Source organism: Cygnus olor, chromosome 3 (assembly GCF_009769625.2).
Source record: "Cygnus olor isolate bCygOlo1 chromosome 3, bCygOlo1.pri.v2, whole genome shotgun sequence".
NCBI lineage: Eukaryota > Metazoa > Chordata > Aves > Anseriformes > Anatidae > Cygnus > Cygnus olor.
In genome coordinates, this window is record NC_049171.1 from 38200592 (window position 1) to 38223532 (window position 22941).

General features: G+C 42.1%; 2 protein-coding genes across 2 annotated transcripts in view; one reads left to right on the forward strand and one right to left on the reverse strand.

Annotated features, from left to right (window-relative positions):
* Positions 1 to 1771, reverse strand: part of CGA (glycoprotein hormones, alpha polypeptide) — a 30672-nt gene extending 28901 nt beyond the window's left edge. Inside the window, exons 1-2 of the mRNA XM_040550685.1 lie at positions 1640 to 1771; positions 239 to 331 (exon numbers count right to left, since the gene is read on the reverse strand). The gene's annotated coding sequence lies outside the window, so the exon portion shown is untranslated. The remainder of the gene's footprint in view (positions 1 to 238; positions 332 to 1639) is intronic.
* Positions 1648 to 22941, forward strand: part of ZNF292 (zinc finger protein 292) — a 59356-nt gene continuing 38062 nt past the window's right edge. The window contains exon 1 of the mRNA XM_040550678.1: positions 1648 to 1825. Coding sequence (XP_040406612.1) covers positions 1661 to 1825 — 165 coding nt within the window. The 5' untranslated portion in view covers positions 1648 to 1660. The remainder of the gene's footprint in view (positions 1826 to 22941) is intronic.

Sequence of the window (22941 nt, forward strand, 5' to 3'; positions counted from 1 at the left end):
ACTTGGGACTGAATGGCCTTTGTGTATACTAAGCATTCAAGACTTTCAGGCTTACAACCGCAGATAAGATACCTATCTTGGAAATTGGAAACATACCACTTCGGGTTTACTGTTGCAACTTGAGATGGGATCTTTTCTGAGTATGACCCCCAGACCTCTCTCCAAAATTCTGCATATTCAATACCATCACTGTGAACGTCTACGCTTACAACCAGCGTTTCTACAATCTCATACAAACCTCTTTTCTCTCCAACTCTTAGCGTTCATTCCATCAGACGCCTCAGCTTTCAACAGCATGCAAGAAATAGGTTGTGCTGCTTTCCTTTCACAACTGAAAAAAGAGAACGCAATCACCAAATCAGTGCAGTGGCCATACAAGGGAGGTTAGTAGTGTGTGTAGAAGGCCATAATAAACCGGGGCCCAAGCTAGACTGAACAAAGTACCAAGGGACCCGCTGGTAACAGTCTCTTTCAGACAAAAAATGATAAGCCTGATTTAAGCTAGTACAAAATACCAGAGCATTCCTTGTTTTCCAGGTGAGGTGACATGCCCAGGTTAGCTTGTGCACATTCTCTCACAGCTGGCTGGCTGGGAGAAACCACCCAATTGTGTCAGACTGCGCTCTCCCTGCAGTAACACATTCCTTCCTCCCTTCCTTTATGTAACACCAGCAGTGCGAAGAGCACGAAGCCATCCATCACGCAGTATCAACTCATGGAGCACGGGAACACTGTGAAAGACGTCCTGTACAGATGTCCATGGGTGACTAGTGATAGAAGAGGGAATGGCCTCAAGCTGTGATAGGGGAGGTTCAGGTTGGAAATGAGGAGACATTTCTTCTCAGAAGTAGCAGTCAGGCATTGGAACGGGTTGCCCAGGGAGGTGGTGGCGTCACCGTCCCTGGGGGTGTTCAAGGAAAGGTTGGACGTGGTGCTTAGGGACACGTGTTAGTGGGTGACATTGGTGATAAGGGGATGGTTGGACTAGATGATCTTGGAGGTCTCTTCCAACCCTAAAGACTTTATGATTCTATAATACATCTACACGAGCTTGGGAACCATGGATCCATCTTCTTCCCCTTGAATGACTTAACACCACCCAAGAGCCAAGGGTCTTCCCTGGGCTGCCAGGGCAGACACAGGACCCTCAACACCACCCGGGGGCTCTGAGGACGCACAAAACGGAGGGCGCAGCCCCACACAGGACCCGGGTGAAGGAGGAGGAGGAGGAGGGGGAAGAGGCGCCGCCATTTGCTGCCCTTTGCCGCCAAAACCCCTCGGCGGCAGGGCGGGGAGCGGCGTCACGTGGCCGCGCGCCCGTTGGGCGCGTGGCGGCGGCGGCTCCACGTGACCGCGCGGAGGCGGGCAGACGGGCGGGCGGGAGCGCGCGCTCCCCCCTCCCCTCCCCTCCCCTCCTCCCCTCCCCACCCCTCCCTTCCCCTCTCCCCCCCTCCCCCCTCCCCTCCCGGCACGTGACCCCTCCCCGGAACGTGGCATTGTGTAATCACGTGACGCGAAGCTAGGAGCGGGGGGGGGGGGGGAGTTGCGAGGAGGAGGAGGAGGAGGAGGAGGAGGAGGGGGAGCCGGGAAGGCCGAAGGGGGGGGGGGGGGGAGGTGCGCGCGGGGGGGGGCTGCGTACGCGACGGAGCGGGGTGCGAAGATGGCGGACGAGGAGGCCGAGCAGGAGAGCGGGCGGCGAGGCGGCGCGGGCCTGCCGGAGCTGCGGCGCCTGCGGGAGCGGCTGCTGGAGCTGGAGACCGGGCTGCGGGAGAGCGGCGAGCCCGCCGTGCAGGCGGCCACCGAGTACTGCCAGCAGCTGTGCCAGGTCAGCGGGGGCCGCCTCCCTCCCGCTCCCCTCCGCTGCCAGCCCCCCGCCGGCACGGAGACGGGGAGATGGGGGGGGGGGGGCGCGCCCGGTGGCGGCGGCGGCGGCGGTGGCGGTGGCGGTTGGCCGGGCCGGGGGCGGTTGGCGCTGCGGGACGGGCTCCCCCCGGGGTTCTCTCCCTTCCCCCCCCCCCCCCCCCCCCTCGGGTTTTCCCCTTGGCCGCCGCTCGCCCCCCTCCCTGCCTCCTTCCCCCTTCCCCCGGCGGTCTGCAGGCCCCTTTGTTGCGCTCCGCGGCTCGGCTTTATCCCAGGGCCCTTTGTTCCCGGCGGCGGACCCAGGGCCCCCCCACTCCCCGCCGCCCTACTCCTCCTCCTCCCCCTCCCCGGGGGCCCCTTATCCTCCTCCTCCTCCTCCTCCCTGCCCCCTGCTCCCCTCCCCGGGCTGGGCTTTGGGGGTGAGGAGACGAGGGGCGACCCCCCCCAGCCTCCTTCTCCTCTTCTCCTTCCCTATCTCGTCCCCCGGCGCGGTGCCACCCTGGGCAGTGGGTGGTGGTGGGCTAAACTTGAGCCTCTGGGGATGGGAAGGGTCTCTTGGGCTGCCTCTCGCCCTGTCAAGGGAGCCAGGTCCCGCCTGGGGGAGAAGGTTCCCGGCTTGGAGTCGGGTGAGCACCATTGTGTGGGTGCCTGGGCTGGGCCAGGCCCGGGGCAGGGTCCTCGGCAGGTGCCTCTCCTGAACTGGTGACCCCGCCGAGCATCCCTCACTGAACAAACTTCATGGCGTTGCCTGCTGTTAGGACAAGCTGCTCCCATTTGGTCATGCGTGTGTTTAAATATCGTCCTCGTTTCTGTTATATATCTTTCTTCAGCCAGCATTGGGTATGGCACAACCTATACAACAAATTCTCACATATTTTACTCCTGGAGCATTGAAATTTGCAAAAACTGCTTTAGCTTTAATCTCAATTTTAAGAATCAGCGTGTCTGATAACAGTGATAACATCTATTTACATGTTGCTGCCAACCCCTCATGGACCATAGACAGCTTTCTAAGAGGTGGAATGGCCAGGAGTCAATTCAAAGATCGGTTTTACTCCTCTCTTATTTGTGATTTTTCATCTCTTCTTTTAAAGAGTTTATTCTTGGTGGTAGCCATTGTAGCATGCTCATTTGCATGTCTGTCACTTCTGGATTAAACTGGGCACTACTTTTTGGTAACCAGGGAGATTCACTACTAAATATTTTGAGCATGTACCGTTCTCATATTTTATGTCACGCATACAGGAGTTGTGTTTTAGGTTTTCTTTCATCAGAATTTATCACGCTGTAGTTGGGTAGAACGCCTGCGTAGAGGCACGGAAACGAGATTGGTTTACGTTGGCTCAGATCGCCGTGTTCTCAGCCTGTTCAATCTTTGTGACTACTTTCTTAAATTCATACGTGGTGAGGTGCAAATCTGGCTTTCCTGCCTCTGGCCTGCTTCTGACTTTTGAATGAGCTGTTCGTGATCTGATGGGGTTGGGTAAGTGGGAATGAAGACACTGTTCGTGATAGCTGCTGGGTAGATCACCAGTGTCAGCAGCAGATTTATCACTTAAATTATGCTTGCATGTGCCTAGTGAATGACATAGTAATTATTTGATTTTAAAGTTGAGCAAAAACTAATATTATGGTTGTAATTTTAATGGCTGTTAATAGAGGTCCATTGTAAGGCCCAAATTCGTTAATTCTTTCTGAAACTCGCACCTTTTCAGAACAAGTCTTGCTGTACCAAAAAGTTACGTAGACATTGACTTAGATAAAAATCTGCGCTATCTGGAGATGTGTTACCGTCACTTCTATACCAAGGTTAGTGGGAAGGCTGTGTCTGTTTCTGCAGTCTGAAGACTGATGTGTAACACTGAGAGTGGAGACGTGCCAGGCAGTATTGAAAGATCCTGCTTTTCACACTTCAAGCTGAGGTCTAAGCAGATGCTCGATGTAACGAGTAGTAATGCTGTTGGGTGGGGGCTTTTCCTGCTGGTTCAACGGAGGTGTTTTTGGTTTTTTTAATCTGTTCACCTGTGCTGGTAGTGCCAAAATACCTCTTCAGTTTCTTCTGTGGTTTTAGTCCTTTATTGGGACTAACACAAAATCGCGTTCGTGATCTAGGTAGTAGGCTTAGCCACTGAGCTTGCACTATGTGACAGTGGTTATAGAAAATTCATATAATGGTAAAAACCATCTCGGAAATCTGTGTTTTGAATAAGTTTAAGGGCATCTGCCATGATTTCTATAATCAAGTCTTTAAATATATATGCATAAAATAATAATAATTGGACTGTCCATGTGTACAAAACCGAGCGTCTTTTTAACATCCAAAGTCTGGAAGTGTTGTGCTGAAGAAGTATTTTAGCGTTTATCTCAGTGTGACTTCACCTGCATGTTTTGGGGTTGTTTTTCTTTCTTTTCATGCTTAGTTTCCAGGCATGAAATAACTACGCAGAACTTGGAAATCTTGTGTCCTTACTTTATTTTGCCAGGTGTTGATGCTAAAGGCCAGCAACCACATAGCTTGTAGCTGTAAATTGATTTTTTTAATTTTTTTTTTTTTAAATAAAGTTGGTAGCATAATGTCTGAGAAATAAGCGTATTTTCATACTGGAGGAAGCTAAAGAATCTGCAGTAGAGCACTGAAAGATACTTGGATTCAAAGGCAAATAAGGGATTTAACTATCCTATTCTCATTAAATGAAGTGGGAGATGTACAGCCAAATCCCTTAACTAGTTTTTAGAAATCTATTTAAACTATTTCAACTATTATAACCCAGCATTGTAGATTAGTTGTTGGAAGCACGGAAAAACAAGACCCTTACACTAGAAAACCTTGCGCCTTGACAGAAAATAATGTTATTCCAGAACATTTTTTTCTCTCGTAAGAATAAAGTTTACTTTGATGAATTTTATATGAAGCATTCCATTAGCCATAAATATTTGGTTCTGTCTTCACTGCTGACTGCACAGTGAAACATTACAATTATTCTTAAATTTTAAGTGGATTATAGACTGTACCTTGATCCTCTACCATATCTGCATAATTGTTGTGTTCTCCTTTGTCAGTATGCGGTAGAGAGCATTATTTTTAGTTGTTATCAAGCCAAATTCATTGTTACAGATATATGTAAAATGACTTTTTAATTGTGGTTTGTGCTCTTGTGTTGCAATTTCGTAATTAGCAAATTCATGGCAAACAGTTATGTTGTCGACAAGCAGTGTGTGCTGACTGAGGCAGACAAAACAAGCATCTTCAGCTGTAGCGACTAGAAATTGAGTGTGAATTTTGCAAGAATTCAGAATGGTCCAAGAAGGGAGTTGTTCTTGTCGCCATGCCGTAGCTGGTTAGATTCTTTTCAGACTTTGCTCTTCAAGGGTATCTGTTGATTGTATTCAGTTACAGAAGAGCAAAATGATTTTTATCTGTTTTTCCCCTGAGAGCTAGGGGAACGTGATGCCACTGGGCATATTCAGTAAGGGCTGCGCTCCTTTCCATTGCTCGCTGACCATGGTAATCTTTATTTTCTTAAATGCCAAATTGGTAACAAAATTTCTTTCCTAGCTAATTAGTTGTGAGGTCTTTGGGGGTACCTCTGCTTACCCTGAGTATCTTTCTGTAGTTGGTGTGTTACATCTTTGGTATTATCAGTGTTCCCTCCATTATTATTTTTGACTTCTCATCTGTTTTCTGAATCTGCTTCAGAGTTTCATTTTTTTTTTTTGTTTTTTTCTCTTGCTGTACTTTGTGGTACAAACTCTCCCAAACTATGAGGTTGTCAGGTTTGTTGTACTGATGCGCAAGTTATCAACAAATAGTGAGCTATATTAAAACTACGAAAATAATCTGGGCTGTTGTGCTGTCCTTCCTCAAGAACTCTGCCTGTACTTCTTGCCTCATCTGTTGGTTATCTTGTCACTGTTTTCTGCCTATTATGAGAAAATCATGTGTTAAAATATGCTAACAAGTAAGTTTAGCCCTTAGCACAACACATTAATATCCTTTTAGTGGAGACGGTTTATTCAGTATTGGCTGTTGAGCTAGAATCTCCTTAACACTAGTAGCAACATCAAAATGCTGATGGAGAAATTTGGAGGAAAAAAAGTATTTTGGGCTAAATACTGAAACATTTTTTTAAAAAGCTTGTTTTTACCAACGTGACTGCTCCCTGTAAGCATGCAGTGTTTGTTCCTGCTTCTTTAAGCTCATATTTATTGTGTATTGAGGTACTCATGAAGTATTAGTTAGGGACCACTTACGTATTGGCCTACTATAATACCTTAAGGTCCTACCCTACTTCTCCCCCCCTCCGCTCGTGTCTTAACATGCTAGGTTAGGTCTTGGTAATGTTGGGAAATACTAATTTGATAATCATTAGTGAAAACTTTATTACTTTACTGTGTACTGATTACAGGTAATCACCAGTGATTTGTCTGTATTGGAGGTTACTCTGATTTTCTTCTTATGCCTGAATTGTCGTTCAGTTTTTATAGCTCAGACTCTTCACAACGTTATGATGCTGTCATGTTCTTCAGTGTTGTCATCTTCCTCGCTTTTAGTGTTTATATTCTCAGCTTTCTCTTCAGACTCAAAATGACTGAAATCATCTTCAGTTTTGTCCATAGAAGTTGGAATTAAAGCCTTTCTTAAATCCTTCGGCTACAACTTTTGGATTTATCCAAACCCAGTCTGTCTTAATCTAATGACAAAGGAGTGCTTCAGTAGGCGTCTTTATTTTTCTTGTCAGAGTTAGAGTATGATCCCTTGCAAGGAGTCATTGTATGTATGAAGACCTCAGCAGTCTTTGAAGGACTTGTTAGCTATTTCATCAAGCACCTGCAACTGTGATGTCCTTCCTCCTGATGTGACCGTATGATCAGTATTTACTGGCAGTGAAAAATACCATCAGCAAAATTTCAGGTGCTCTTCTAGTACAAGACGTTTCTTCTTTTTCTTTATAGCGTGCCTGGTTGCTTATTCCAGGCAACATTCACCAAACTCTTCATTAAATGCGACATTCCGCCTTGATTTTGCTTGGCTCAACAGCTAATCATGGTCTTTACACGATACAGTCACTTTCTGCTGGAATAAAGTGACTTTTCGGTGAAATCAGGTGATGGATGCTGGCAAGGTAAAGCTCTTCACTTGCAGGCGGAAACCGTGAAGGTGCATTATTATGCATTAACCATTGGTGGCCTAGAGTATTTTTGGTGGAATGGTTTATGCTCTTGCTATTTCTTGAGCTTTCAGTTTAATGATTTCCTGCGTAATCGGGTGTCTGTCTCTCCTTTTGAGTATGCACAGATTCTATAGTTTTCTTCCATTTTTTCATGTGAAAAGTATTTTCTTTTGAGTCCAGTGAGTGATTTCTGCACTGAGATAACCCTTAATGGCTTCTGTTTTGATGTTTCCATCTTTGCGCTTTTGCTTCTACCACGCCGTTTCTTCCTGATCTCACGGTTGATTTTTTTTTTTCTTTACGTACAGTACGACTGTGGGTGTAAGATTCACATCGTGATTTCTAATACTTTTCCGTGTCACAATAGTACCTGTGACCTCTAGGTGATCTGCCATTCAGGAGACACAGCTTCCAGAAATCACAGTGAATCCTCTAACTGGTAGCATATCAGACAGATTCCCAAGTGTGCAAAGAAAAGCGACTGTAAGCGCTGCATCACCTTGTTCAGACTTTGAGCTGCTTCAGGCGTGGTTCTGTGCCTTCATCACTATCGGACCTGCCACGTTAAGTCACATACTACCTTACTGACCTGAAAAAAAGACACCCCCTGGTTTTTACATTAAACTGTAAGAGTCGAGGGAATTGTCATCTTTTCAGATAAATATGGTGTGTGCGCCTATCTGGGCATAATGTGTCTGTGCGTTTAGAAAAAGCACCCTCACAGTTTAGGGTAAGTCTAAGCAATGACCTTAATTGTTCTTAGTTTTTGTCCTCGGTAATGGCAGAACTACTTAGCATTGTGCCAGATAGGAGCTGTTTTTCATTAGAACTTCTGAGTTCTGTCCAATAAGATGTTTTTTTTTAATTAATAAGAACTTCGTGTATCAAAGTAAGTGGATGTGATTGAAATAGTTATTTTTTTTTCTACCTGTGAATCTCTTTGAAAATCAGAATCACATTGATTTGCTTTTCTACTCATGCTAAGCTTTCTGCTATGCTGTCAGTCCTTTTCTCTATCTTGATGATAATTTCAGTCAAATATGTTTGAGCATAAAGGTTTGGGATGTGATACGTATGGACTTCTTGGGATAGCTAACGTGTTCAGTTTAATGTGTATTTCACTCACATCTTATATGTGATATAGCTCACGTCTAATCACCTTATTAAATGTATTTTTCTGTAGTTTATTTGAATTATTACCCAGTTACTTATTAGCTTACTTGGACAGCTAGAACTCGAGCAGTTAGTTTTAGATGTGTGTGTGCTTTATAAACTGTGTATGAAAAAAGCCAAATCTTTAATAACGGACTTCTAATAGTGTTGTTGGGCAGGTGACAGGGACTCTACCTCAGAACTGCCACTAACATGAGTTTAAGATCTACTGCAATAGGAATTGTATTTTCATTATTGTTTCTTTTAATTGCTGTCAGCGTAAAAATAACAATTTATTCAAAGCCAGGAATAAAAATTTCTTCTTTACTAAAAACTCTTCGAATAAAGGTAGAAGTTGAGTCAAAACGGTCATGATAATGCTGTGTTTCAATTTCAAAAACTTTCCTTTTGAAGTAGCAGGGTTTTGCAATGTATTCCCCATACGGAACATGCATCTGGAAGAGGTCTCAGTCATATAGACTGTGATTCAAAAGCAGGGTTAGTTTTTGGTGTAAATACTATAAATGCTTGTTTAACCTTTTCTTAGAAAATTCTGGTAAGAAAGATTCCCAAAACTCTATAGATGGTATGTTTTGGTTCAGTTATGCTTGTCTGTAAAGGTTTTGTTTCCCTTGCTTCCTAACTTAATCTCTAATCTCTTGGGGGAATTTAAGACTATTATGATTTATCCTATCCCTGATAGACATGGAAAGTAGCATATTCCCTTCCTGAGGGATGCAGCATTTATGTTTTCAAAGCTATTTCTCAGTCCTTCTCCAGTCATCACAGTTCTGAACAAACAATTCAGTAAGAAGGCGACGATCCATGTAAGGCTGCCTCATAGTTACACTGATGCAGAATTTTTGCTGGATTAAAGTTACGCAATGTCTTTACTGAAGTTAAGAAAGTCCTTCAGCAAGCTACCATTTCTCTAAGAGGAAATACTTTCAACCAAAAATTAATACTTGCTGGGTGTGAAGTGTAGATTAGCTAGTTTTGCTCCATAGTATCCTTGACTCTTATTGACCCTACAAAGATGGGGAGGTAAAAATTAGGGATCTTGTTTTACCTAACCCTTCAGCTATTTAAAAATAAAAATCTGAAGACCTTACTGTAGACTTCAATTTAACCATAATAGTTGGCAGCATTTGCATATATACTACTATAATTGAACATATTAGGTACTTTCTGTACTGGCAAATATATTTCTGCTATTAGTTTTTTTCCCCACAAATCCAAACTTTTTTACCCCACTTTTGAAGCAATATCAATAATGTTTAGGTTGCTTTGTAAAAGGGCAATTATCTAAGCTTCGCTGGTTAGAAAACACAAAATAGTGAATATGGAATATCTTTATTGTGCAGGACTGCACAAGGAGTATATTTTTGGTAATATTCATGTTCAGTAAGTCATCTCATTGTATCAAAACGTCCATGTTGTGTCTCTTGGTTTCTTGTAAGGAAGGCATGTATCTCTTTGTTCAGGACATTTTCTCTCAAACTTTGTTGTTATTTTGTTAGAGAATGAACAGCTCATGACTGTAAAACTTCACGGAAAGCAGCAAAAAATGCTCTTTTGGAGAATCTTTGCTTCCATTGTGACTGAGTAACAAGGAGTTTCATGTGGCCTTTTCCACTTTGCCATTTAAATGATATATATGGTGTGTATATATATATATATTTACTCAAGACTTTATACATACATGGCCTATATTGTAGGTGATTCTCTATAAGACTTCACTAAATTAGTGATCAAACTGGTACCACTAGTAGGAGGCAGCAAAGTGTTATTTCTTAAGTGTTACACAAGCAATAGATGCTATTTCAAATTTGTGTATGTACGGAGAGTATCGTCAGGAAATAGTGCTCCAGGCATTGATTTTATATCCTTTTTATTATTATTATTATAGTACTGTTTATAAAGGCCTCTGTGTAAATCCTTGAGCAGTTACAGTACAGCATGTTATAATGCTTCAATTTTTGTGAGGGAAGCTGGCATGACATTCTTGTGTCATCGGCTTCTCTTAAATAGAGGTGTATAATGACTTGGAAATTTAATAGGTAAAAATGTGGTTTAGAACTACGTTGTAAAATAGTGTTCCCTGTTTATTAGGTCTGTGCCTTTGTATATGTTAAGAACTTAATGTGTTTTAAGAAGCATGCAGGTGTTTTTCTGAGGTGGGGAACACTTTTTCTATTCTATTTGCCTTTCCAAATATGCATTAAAGACAACTCCGTGGTATTGCTTCTGGGATCTTTCATCTCTAAGGATGAACTGCACTGCTTTCATTTGGGAAGAGTTAATCTAATGATACCTAGTACTCGGCAGAACAAAGGCATTCGTAAAGAAAGGCATATGTGACATCAAAAAGGTGACGGGACTTTATACAATTATTCCATGACAGTAAGCCTGATCCAGTAGGAAATCAGACTAAACCTGCAAAAACACTGTGGCTGTAAATTTTGCGGGTTTATTCCAATCAACTTTTTTCTTCATCTTCTCTTCTATAGCAGTTATGTAGTCTTGTAGTACGTAATATTTCTGGCGTGATGATTCCCTGTCTGCAGCTATTTATTCTGGTGAGGAGGTAAATCACGTTTGATATTTATGCATCCGATGCACTGAATACCACTTTGATGAATCAGTGAAGTACGTTCAGTGACCAGGCATTAAATCAAATTATGAATAAGGAGTTCCTCCGTCCTGTGATCACTGCTTGCCTCAGGAATCTGTGATAGTACACTATTTTGTAACAGAACAAACACAAGGAAGAGGACAAGAAGAGAAAGTATTTAGAACCCCAGAAGACAAAATCTGAGCTTCTTTCTTTTATCATTGGAGGGCAATAGTTATGAAGAGAACAGCTGGGATAAAAATCCATATGAATACATAATAGTGAAGATGAAAAAACGTACGTCTCCACATCCTGCAGCCCTGGAACTTGTGTACCGATCTAGTTGAAACTGGCATGGCAATTAAATCCTGCTTCTGGATACCCAGGCAGACTTTACAAACCCTATCGGTGTGGTGGCAGGAGCTCCCAGTTCTGCTACGGGCTGTTAACGGGGGAGAGCATAATCTTGGCTCCTCTCCTTCCTCACACGTGGACATAGTGGCTGTACCTTGGCACTGCTGTAAGGGCACACTTGGTTATTAGACTCCCTGTGAATCAGGCAGACACTGCCTTGTTCTTGCACAGGAAGTTTAGATCAGATGGAAGCATCCTCTGGGATGCCAGTTGGATTGTACTAAACAGGCAAGCTAAAATAACAAGTAACCTTTCTGCTGAGGAGGAGATCATCAATTAGGTTCTCATCAGAATTAAAAAAAGGTTTGAAATAGTCCTGGAAGAAGTTGCATGCAGCTGATAGACGGCTAATGCAAATATGTTAAGCAGATGAACTACAGAAATATTTGTAGCATCTCGTTTTACTTGACCCAAGAGAACAAGTTCAAGTCATCTATATTCCAGGAAATGCACATATTTTCAGATTAGTAATAGTTATTTTTGGCTGTCTTCCTATTTTTAATCTGCCCATATGCCAGTCTGATAATTAAAAGAATAGGTAAATTACATTTCCTGGCAGTGGATAAAAGTTTACTGTAATGAACATCCCACCACATTCCTGAAATGCCAGTTTAATAGCCAACTGCTGAATATTGTTTTTAACTAAACACACCAAAACATGAAGGTTGGGAGGACAACATTAATCTGAGGCCTGAATGAGAACTCGAGTAGAGAGAAATGTAGCCTGGGACTATTGTAACTTCACTCCTTATGTAAGGACGCAAGAAAAAAATCATAACTGCTGACAAGATCAGAAAGAGCATATTGAATGCAAAATGTTAAAAGATTAAAGGCAAGCTTAAAGAAGGATAATTTCTGCTTTCTGCTACTGTGTGTGACAAAGGATGAGACTTAATGAAGTCATTTCCTGGTATTTTAAGTAATTACCTTTTTTTTGAAACAGTTTATGGATGTAAGCAGAGACTGTCCATTCATTTTGTAGGTAATTCTAGTTCTGTTCTTAAAACAAGCTGGGTTTCAAATCATAATCAAAATAGTGACTAAAAATTAATAGGAAGAAAGGCACCTTTTATTTTGCCTCTCAATAATTAGCAGTCTGAGCTCATGAAGCATGTGCAGCATGTCCTGATGCAAAACATACAGCGTGCTTGCTCCTTTGACGTATATCTGGGGAGAAAAGCGTCTCTCTATCAATTAACAGCAAGTTCCGTGGTTGCTAATTAACTTTCCAGAGAGAGTCATCTCCGTTCCTCGCTGTCTTTGTGATATTTTCTTGGTGATGGTAGGCGACGTAATTATGGCTCTGAGAGTTGTAGCAGCCTTGAGCCCCTCAAGCCTTTCTTCTGTTTCTGCGTCTGTAGCAGCTGAGGTGCTTCTGTCAGCCCCTGCTCCAGTGCAGACTCTGCCTTAGAAATGTAAATATGTCTTTGGGTGACATTCTTGTATCTATCTTGGTTTAGCATCGGTAATTTGGGACAGTGGTACTTTGCTGCTATTGAAAGTTGCGTGCATTGGAAAACGCACCTGGATGTGTTTTCCTTTGTTATGGCTATTACTTTACCTGCATAGTGAAGTAGAAATAGGTGGGTAAGAGGCCTGGTTAACTGCATATGTTTGTGCACTGAAGACTTAGGGCACTAGTGTCCTTACATATTGACTTGTAAGAAGAATTTAAAATCTAAGTTAATCTTAGTATGAGTTTCTTTGTCAATCATCGTTACATGGATTCTTCCTGCAATTAGTCTTGAGTCTCTTTAACGTAGATGTGCAACCGTGAGGTGTGAAGTATAATCACGTACTTGTAAAGAACCACCAAGATCATAAATAATGCCTTACATGATGTAAACAAATGTAGGGAAAGGAAGAGGGAGTTCAAATAACCATTGTAGTCCTGCATCTTCAGGAGTAATGAAAGCTGTTTAGTTAGTACATGATCATGGTAACTAGAGCTGTGGTGAGATTTATAAAAGACTTCCATGAACTTCCAAGACTTCCTAAATAGATGCTTATCTGTGAGAATGTTCTTAGGCAAGGGCAAAAAAACAAAAGTAGCTCATGACAGTTATCGTTATTGTGTAGACAACACCAAGCTGCGTGGTGCGGCCAGCACGCAGGAGGGAAGGGATGCCATCCTGAGGGACCTGGACAGACCTGAGAGGTGGGTCTTCGAGAGTCTCATGAGGTTCAACAAGGTCAGGTGCAAGGTCCTGCACCTGGGCTGGGGCAATCCCAAGCACAAATACAGGCTGGGCAGAGAATGGATTGAGAGCGACTCTGAGGAGAAGAACCTGGGGGTGTTGGTTGATGAGAAGCTCTCCATGAGCCGTCAATGTGCGCTTGCAGCCCAGAAAGCCAACCGTATGATGGGCTGCATCAAAAGCAGGGTGGCTAGCTGGGCGAGGGAGGGCCATGAGGGATCAAGGGGCTGGAGCACCTCTCCTATGAGAGGCTGAGGGAGTTGGGGTTGTTCAGCCTGGAGAAAAGAAGGCTCCAGCGAGGCCTATATAAGTAGCTTTCTAGTACGTAAAGGGGGTCCTACAGTAGAGATGGGGAGGGACTCTGTCAGGGCATAGAGTGATAGGTCAAGGGGTAATGGCTTTAAAATAAGAGGGTACGTTTAGATTAGATACAAGGAAGAAGTTCTTTATTGTGAGGGTGGTGAGGCCCTCTCCAGAGAAGCTGTGGATGCCCCATCCCTGGAGGTGCTCAAGGCCAGGCTGGATGGGGCTTTGGAGAACCTGGTCTGGTGGGAGGTGTCCCTGCCCATGGCAGGGGGGTGGAACTGGATGATCCTTAAGGGTCCCTTCCAACCTCATGATGATTCTGTCATTATTCACTCTTTATCTTTTTCCTCAATTTCCATGTTTTTTAATTTTCATGGGATGATATTCAAGAAACTTATTTTGTATAATAAACGACTACGTATATTGGTTTTATGTATACATTATATACAATACATATTTTGTACAAAAGGATGTATGAACATGTAGGGATTGAACACAATGAGAAGGTGAATCATTCATTGCAGGGTAATTGATAAACTTTACTGGATTTCAGATATATTCTAATTTTTTTCATTACGTCAAAATTGATTAGAAATTAGTATTAGTTCTTTAGCAGTTACCTTTTCCTGGAAAAGTTATTTCTCTGAACTAACTTACTGTTGTCTTTGAAAATCTCCAGAAGGATAGCTTTCCTTCAGTATGGGTATACAAATGAGTTACTGTGAGATAAGCATACAGGACGTGATTTCCTGCTGTTTCTGTGCATCTCCTTTTCCCTTTATGGTAAGGCTTAAGCATAAGCCTTAGGTCTGTGTCTTCATATTTTTGCAGTTCTGCAGCAAGAAAATTGTGCCATTGTAATGCAATGTATTCTTTGTGTTCTGGTGTGATAGACAACATTTCATCTTTACGGGGCTGTTCTGAAAACTCAGACTGAAGAAAAAATGAAGAGGGTGGTGAGAAGAGAATGCTTATTTAAAATGTATATATTGTATATTGCCTGAGGCTTGCAGATGTATGGAATTTTGCAATGCTGTTTTGCAGATTACCTTTAAAACTGTTCAGAAAACTGTAAATAGAAAGTGTTTGAGCTAACACCTGAACATATCAGTTCTTCAGAAGTGATAGTCATTGACAGCAGAGCGTGGATACCTGCGTGTCCGGGTACAGCAGATACCATAATAAATTTCAGTGCCATCACGCATGTGGTACTTCACACTGAGTACAGAACGGGCTGTTTGTGTTCCAGAGGAAGGAGAAACATCAATAGAGGCAAGGTAAATGTATTCATACACCAACAAAAATATTTTTGTGAACATCTATGTTCAGTAGATGAATGAGAAGGTAAATGGTTGAAAGCACAGTTTTCAGATAACGTAGCATATCCATAAAAGTTGGGTGCACCAAAATACTGAGCGCCTGTACGTTAGTGCTATGGGTCAGACCAGAACTTTTTTTTGAAAGCGGTGGTCTCGTCACCCCTGCTTGCCTTACGTTATTTCACAATATGGAGCATTTTGGCAGTGTGGAAATCGTCTGCGTTTGGGGTGAAACTAAACCAGGAGCTGTGCCTCAGAAGTGATTGCGGGTGGTCTAATTCAGCCAGTACTAGGTTATCTAGCTACTGGAACCAGCTGAAAGCTAGCCCCAGGTGGGATCTCTGGTGGTGCTGTCAGAGTCCAGTGCTCTCTGACCAGGTTCTTTCAGGTATCCCGTGCGTGGAAGGTGTAACGTTTAATATCAGATGTACTTATTGGAAGATATATGATGTTACACGGGATTTTGATTTAGAAAAGCGATACAACAGTGCACTGAAATAACTGTACAAACACAGTACAGCAACTGCAGTAGATGGTAGGATCACAATATGAGTGTGCCCGTTACTGGTCTCTCTGTGCTTCACAGTCACAATTGTGGGTGTCTCCAGATGCTGGGGAGGAGTGTGTGGGTTGAAGCCAGCTCAAGCCCACTGCTCTGTTCAGAACTCTTCTGGTTGTTTAGACATTATACTGTACTTTGGGCTGAGTCGTGTATTCTCTCCCCCTGCCACCCTGGCTAACTCAGGGAGACATTCACACTTTCTTAATGAACTTAGGGAGAAAGATTTATTCCACCAGTTGGTCCACTCAACTGTTCATAGCTGTTTATCTAAAACCAAGGCCACTCTCCAGTCCCCCTTGTGCTGAGGTAAAATCAGCTTCTTTGCAGCAGCTGTGGTCAGTCACACCTGGCGTTATTCCCTGAGCTGCACAGGTACATCCTCCTTGCCCATCTCTGCCGAGCCTTTTTCTGTTGTAGGGGTTTATTGGTCAGTCACATTCCACCCCGAGGGGCTTAGGCAGCCACAGGCAGATATGTTGTGGACTCAGCACCAGCTCTTCTGCTGTATGGATCCACCTTTATTGCACTGCATTGTGCTGTAGTCACTGTGAGCTCTTTGTGGACCGGCAGTTACCTGCAAACTCACATGGTGTGTAGTTCTAAACTTTTTGCTGTTAATCTGCATCTCTGAATGAGTCTCTCTTGACTTTGCTGAGTAGTGTTTGGATTCGCTAATCCAGTGCTTAGTAATCTTGACTTTGCTCTGCTTTTAACTGCAGGATAGAGCAGGTGATGGTGTAAGGATGGGGGTGTAGAACAGCTGGAATTTCTTGTTTGAAGGAAAAGGTAAAAACAGGGAGGGTTGGAACTGCTGCCTTTCAGCGGAGAAGAGGAATAGTAATGGGAAAAAATCGGATAGTTCTGCACTCTGCCTGCAGAAACTGAGAATGAAAATAATTGCTTAAATGCAATCTTGTAGTAAGTGATAGAATTGAGAGGCTGGCTTCAGCCCTCCCTTCTGGGCACAAGTCAATATCTCCATCAGAATTAAAGCAACATCAGCTGACTCTTCAGCCAAAGACATCTTGACTTTCTAGAGCTGTGCTTTGCTGAACAACTTCATTGTGAAACAATTCAAAAGAAGCATTCAAAATAAAAATAGTATATCAGCAACTTAATTCTGAAAGGTTTTGAAAACTAAAACTGAGTAAAAATTGGAACTGATGTTCTTTCATCATGTGTTAATCCTAACCATAATTTAGATAGTACCTGCACAGTAGAAGAGGTGATTGTATTTGATTATGTAATCCTTTATTTTATAAATGCAGTCTTATGTTCCATGCCTGCTGAAGGTTTGTTGTTCTCTTCTGGATTATATGGCATGATAATACCAAACAGGTAAGAGCTAATTCTCTCACAGTGTTTGTGTAGCTACAAAATTAAGATAACAGCGGTAATCATTGGTAAACAAATACAGAATCAGTTAACTGGTATCAGTCTTAATTTCCATAATTAAACTGGTTTGGAAATGAATTAGAAGTACAGCTCTGTGTTGACCTGTTGTAAAAACAACCTCTCCGTGAACAGATCTAAGTAATGAAATTAAAAACTAATTTTGTTGACTTTTTGATATGATCCGGTTCTTTATTTCAGCATATCTGTGAGGGCAGGGTCATATCAGAGGTTTCTGTTCTGTCTGAAGCTTTTGTGAATGTCTATGGCTTTCTGTCTGATTTTTGTTCTAGGCTTAGAATCCCTTTGCATATAAAGCATGCCAACTGAAAAAGCAAAAGGAGAACAGGCTGTTTGTGTGAGCTTTTGTGTTGTAGGCAAATGTGAAATGAAAGGAAAGGTGGATTACAGTGGTGGTGGTAGGGAAAAAATACCTTGATCCTGCAGGTTGATGTGTCACAGATGTGATATGTAGGCAAGATAATGTAGAGGTGTAGTTTGCTCTTTAAAACTCCTTGAAAATCATCTCAGTCGCAGTACTTATTTAAATGTCTTCAATACTGAAGTCTCACAGGAAATCTGAGGTAGACTTTGTTTAAGTTAGATATTTTATTAAGTTTTCTTTAACGTGTGGAACTAGTTCAAGAACTATTCAAATTTCTCCTTGAATATTCCATTTGACTGACACTTCAGTAGTCCGTCCTCCTGCAATGTGGACATTAATGCTTGTTGCATCCCAGTTATTCCTTAGCTGCTTCTAGCTTCCTTCTTGTAGCAGCAAACCCAAATGAACATATGGGATCCGTAACTGAAGAATGCTTTTAAAAGCATCAACTTCTTCTGTTTATCCAAAGTTGCAAATTATAGACAAGTTTAAGCACTTACCAAGACTCCTTATACATGATGAAAGGTTTGTTCTCCATCTTCTGGTAAAACACTGAACAACAAGGAGGAGAGAAAGCAGTTGACAAAAAAGGTGGTCTTCAGCTTTAAGGAGCTGTACATCATTGAGGCTGAGAGTGATGATGTTTAAACACCTATAAAGATTGTTCTGTTGTCCCTTTAGGTGTAACTTTGCTGTGGGACTAAACAAAGAGGTCAGCTGGTACAACTGGTGCATCAGTACCAAAGCCTTTTGACTCCAGAGCCTCTGGACTCTTGCCCAAAGTCCAACTTTGTTCATAAACTATGGTAAGCTGCACCTTAAAAGTAGGCTATTACCAGCTTTCCAGGAACAATGCTGTCTTCATCACATGCTCAGTTCTTTGATGGATGCGGTAGCCAGTGAGGTTGTGCTTCAGTCTAGACCCAGTTTTACTCTGAAGAACACAGCCCTCAAAAAGGATTTTCATTTGAATGGGGTGAATGTCTAGCTTCAGCCCAAGAACCAGCAAGACGATACCAGCCCAAAAAAGTTTTTATCCCGCTGTTGAATTAGACATCAGCGACATGAAGATTGTATACCTACCTACTCGATCAGAATGCGGATCAATTCAGATGCAATTACGCTCCTCATGTTTTATCACCTAGGTTCAGGGGCTCTGTCAGGAATTAGGCTGTCTTGCAATTTGTAGCATTTGATTGCTCTCCGGTACCCCTGCTCTGATGCTGTTCAAGGATTGTCACCTCTGCTTGCACATTGAGAAATTCCCTCTTGAAGAGGGAAGAAAAAATATCCTTTAAAAGAATACAGAGCATTTCCTCCTGGTGTATTTATTCCCATAAAAAGGAGTCTTTCTTACAATAAACATTCAGTGTTTTTCCACTCCTTTGATAAAGGCATTTTATTTCTCACCATGTTGCTCTGTCCCTGATCTAAGCAATAGGTTTGTTGTGTATAATAGCTTTATTTTCATATTGCTGTTCACACGCTATATAATAGTTTGAAATATTCTAACTCATTGATCTGTGAAGTACTTTGGGTTTATATGGATTTCCTGTAGGTGTTGTGCTGATGAATCTATCAGTATTAAAAAGCACCATTCTATTTATTTTTAAAGAAACGCATTAATCTCATCTTGGAGCAAGCATATAAGCCTGTATATTCATGAGACAGTTTTTGAAGCTTCTCTATATGATGTCCTACCTGCTGAAATCGAAATTCAATTGCCAGTTTCTTGAGATCTCAAAACACTTCGGTGTCCACAGAATCACAATACGTGCACTGCAATGTTCTCTGTTGTTTGTGCTCAGTTACCCTCTCTGCTTCCTTCTCAGAGTGCTGTACATCTGAGATGCATCAGTATCTTTCATTTAAGGTACTGGTCCCGAATGTAAGAGCTTTCAATGACCATGCGTACCGTGTAAGTGACTGGCAGAGACTTTGAAGTCTGAGCATAGATGTGTGCCTCTATGTGTGTTTCCAGCAGTGGTGAACAGTTCATCTCGCAGAACCGTGGAACTTCATTGGTGTAACAAATGGCTTGTGGTGTTCTCATTCCCTGATGCAGAAATAGCTCACTTCTGGAAGTATTACTATAAATAAGATCTTCAGAATGGAGTAGTTATTCGGAAGGGACCTACAACAATCACCTACTCCAGATGCCCTGTTTGAAAGACTGTTCTGTTTTCTTTTGAACCATAGTTAAACAGCCAATTAGTTGCAGCTCATAACTGCTGCACCTAAAGAGAAGTCAGTAGTGTGAAACATACGTATAGGAAATACTGTTTCAAAGAGAAGCAGATTTGGGTCTGGGGAATGAAAACTGCCTTAAGGTTACAGCCCCTTGGAGTTGGTATTGGGGGTTTTTAGTGTACTAACTGGGCTATTTTTTGTTCTCGAATAGTAGGCAGTTCCTTTGTCAGAGAAGAAATAACATCAGAGAAATGACCTAGTCAGACTTCTAACTCCTTACGTTCTGTTAATGATCATCTGCAAGGTACAGAGATGGATGAAAAAGGCAATAAAATGAAATACAGATACATGAAGGGGAATAAATGATTTTTATAAAGAGATACGGTAAATCTCACTTGTCTGAGCTTCAGTAAAATTATTCTTGAAGTGTCAAGACGAAAAAGATGGCAGTTAGTGCTAGAATGAGGACACATAGGATGCTGGATATTGGGATACAGCGGGTGACACTTCTTATCAGTTGAAGTTTTGGTAGGAGTGTAAAGCTTTCTTTCAGGATTACATTTTAACTTCATAACCCAAAAGAGTGGGTTGTGCTAGCAATACAGACTTGGATGGCATCGTCTCTTCCTTTCTCCTTTCTTCGGAGGTCAGTATGGCTGCATTGTCAGTGTTTGTCACACCCAGCAGCAGTCATTTAGCACAGGAAGACTCTCTAAAAAGACACGACAAGCATTTTCATGTCCTTAGAGCTGCTATGTCATCTGGCATTGCCTGGTTCACCTGGCACATTGTTGCATGCTTTAGTAACTTGGATACTGACAAGCAGGAGGCATCTTAGCCTCCTTATTGTGCCTTATATTCCTAAAAATGCAGCTGTGTCAATTCAGAAGGCACTTGTTGCTCAATTAAGGTAGTACACGTGAAATTTAAGGCAGAGAGGTGAAATAATTGCGAGCAGATAGTAATGTGGGGTTCCTGAAGGTCAGGGTATTAAAGTTACTGAAACTCCTTCTGCATAGTTCAGTAGCTGACCACAGCCAATATATTTCATGACCTGAAAGAAGTAAATACAACAGCCTTTATATTTCCCCAGTTTGTATGGAAAAAGAAAATGACTCGGATGATGAGTACCACTTGAGCAGTACTTAAGTGGAGCAAACAGTTGACAGCACTTCAAATGCTATTCCCGCTCACTTTTGCTGTGCATTTTGAAAAGTCAGTTTCTGCCAACGAACATCAGTTTATAATGAGAGCTAATGTAGAGGACAGCAGTTTCCAAAGAATATGTATTTAAATCATATACATTTGCATATCTTGCTCTGCTGGTCTTATAGTCAGATAATAGTAGCACCACAGTAAGGTGATTTATCCTTCAAATGAAAAGAACTTTTTCAGGGTTCTGACTGATTGTTTACATGTTTCTGTACGACGTATGTATCTCTGGCACTCCAAGCTAAATAAGGAGGATTGTCTGTTTTTCCCAATATTTGAAATGTAGGATTTTGACAGGAAACTTCTTTTACAAAAAGTACAAAGAAGGATAAAGATTGTGGCGGTTGATGTTTTTGAACTAACTCTAAGACAAAAATAGAGATTTTTTTTCAAAGCAGTCTTGTGAACTCAAAGCCTTACAAAGGCAAACTTCAGAGGTTCAAATACAGAAGGAAAGTCACGGATACGTTGCTTCCCATCTACCTTCCCTTGCATTTTCACTTCTACTCCCTAAGTTGTAATCTTCTAGGGAGGAAAAAGAATCCCACAGGTCAACGTTACATATTGTTTCACTAAATCAAGAGTAATGAAAATTTATCAGCGTTCTTCAAATGTAACAGTAGCGGTACACGATTGGATTAAAAATGGAGAAATAAAGCAGGTACAAGAAGGACTACGGAATGGACCTGTACAGTGCAATGACAATTCTTTGGGGTTTGTAGCTAGTCTTGTTGCTTTGCAAATAATGCCTGAGAGTGTCGCTCTGGATAGCATGCGGTTTCTGTAAGAGTACAAGCAACTGTTCCTTGTCTTCAGCCAAGCTGCATAGTCACATACTGAGGTGGCAGAAGAATACAGAAGGGAATTAGAAAATTAGTTCAGAAGACTCCTAAAAGAAAGGAAAAGGAGAATTTTAACTCTGGCCAGTAGCTTAATTACTGGTCGCATTCAACTCATTATTAGGTATATGAAGCATACCTAACATACTACAGAAACAGCTGTGGCCAGTTCTTAATTTTAATTTTATTTCAGAGCAAATTCTGGTTGCGCATTTCAGAAAGTGTAGTGTGCAAGTCTGCAAGGCAGTTACCATGAAGTTCACTGCTTGTTAGTTGGTATTAGTGCTCTTAAGAGGAGAAATCAGATATATCTGTCCATGTTGTCCTACTGATCTCATGCAGTAGTTTAAGGGTCTTAAGACAACACTTTCCTCCAAAGAAATAATTCTGCATTCTTTGCTTTGTGCTGGCACAAGCACTTGAGTCTACACGCTGAATGTATTTGGGGAGCTGGTAGGAATTAAATTTTGTTCTGTTTCTCGCTGATTAAGGATTAGCTCTGGTCACAGATTTCCTCAAGGTCCAAACAACCCTTACCCTATAAATGGTTATTTAAAAGATGATAAAGAGTGAACATTAGGAAAGTAAAGGGCTATATAGGGGGGAAGTAAAGCTGCTAGTAAGCACAGAATCGCTGCTTGTTTAAACCGTCAGTAGTGTCCATGATACTGAAAAAGGGAAAGAAAATGTTGCACTGCTTATTGGAGTTTGTGGACTCTTACTGGTGAAGTTGTGCAGTATTTTAGACTACTGCAACCCATGGGAATAGTGCAAGCCGTTTTCCTCATTGGACACATAGGATAGAATCTTGTTTATTTTTGGTCCTTGTCCTTTAAAGCATATTAAACTTGTACTGCAGAGAGACCGAAGAAGCTGTTCCTTCTCAGTTTGTGTTAACCTATGTAAAGCTGTTTGTTCTACCAGTGAATTGCATGTGGAGCAGTGAAAGAATGCAGGTGTTACCACACCCTTAAACTGGAGGAGACGGAGACAGGGCAGTGAATTGGGGTCACCTCTGCTCTGCGTAACTTGGTCTATACTGGGAGCTGGCCGTGGTGGTGGTGATTTTTGGTGGTTTGTTTTTGTGTTCACCCCACCCCCCACCCCCCCCCCAAGAGTTGGAAACTAAGTGAGGAGGACCGTGATGTTCTCCTATGCAAGAAACTGGAATTAGTGGCTTAGACCTATACACTGTACTCCTTCCCACTGCTTCTTGGGTTTTCTATTTTTGAAATCACAATGACACCTCAGAGCAACGGAGGGGCAATGAGTTCATTGAACTCATAGCATTGCCTCGAGGACCTTGATCAGTACGGGTGTTTCGTGG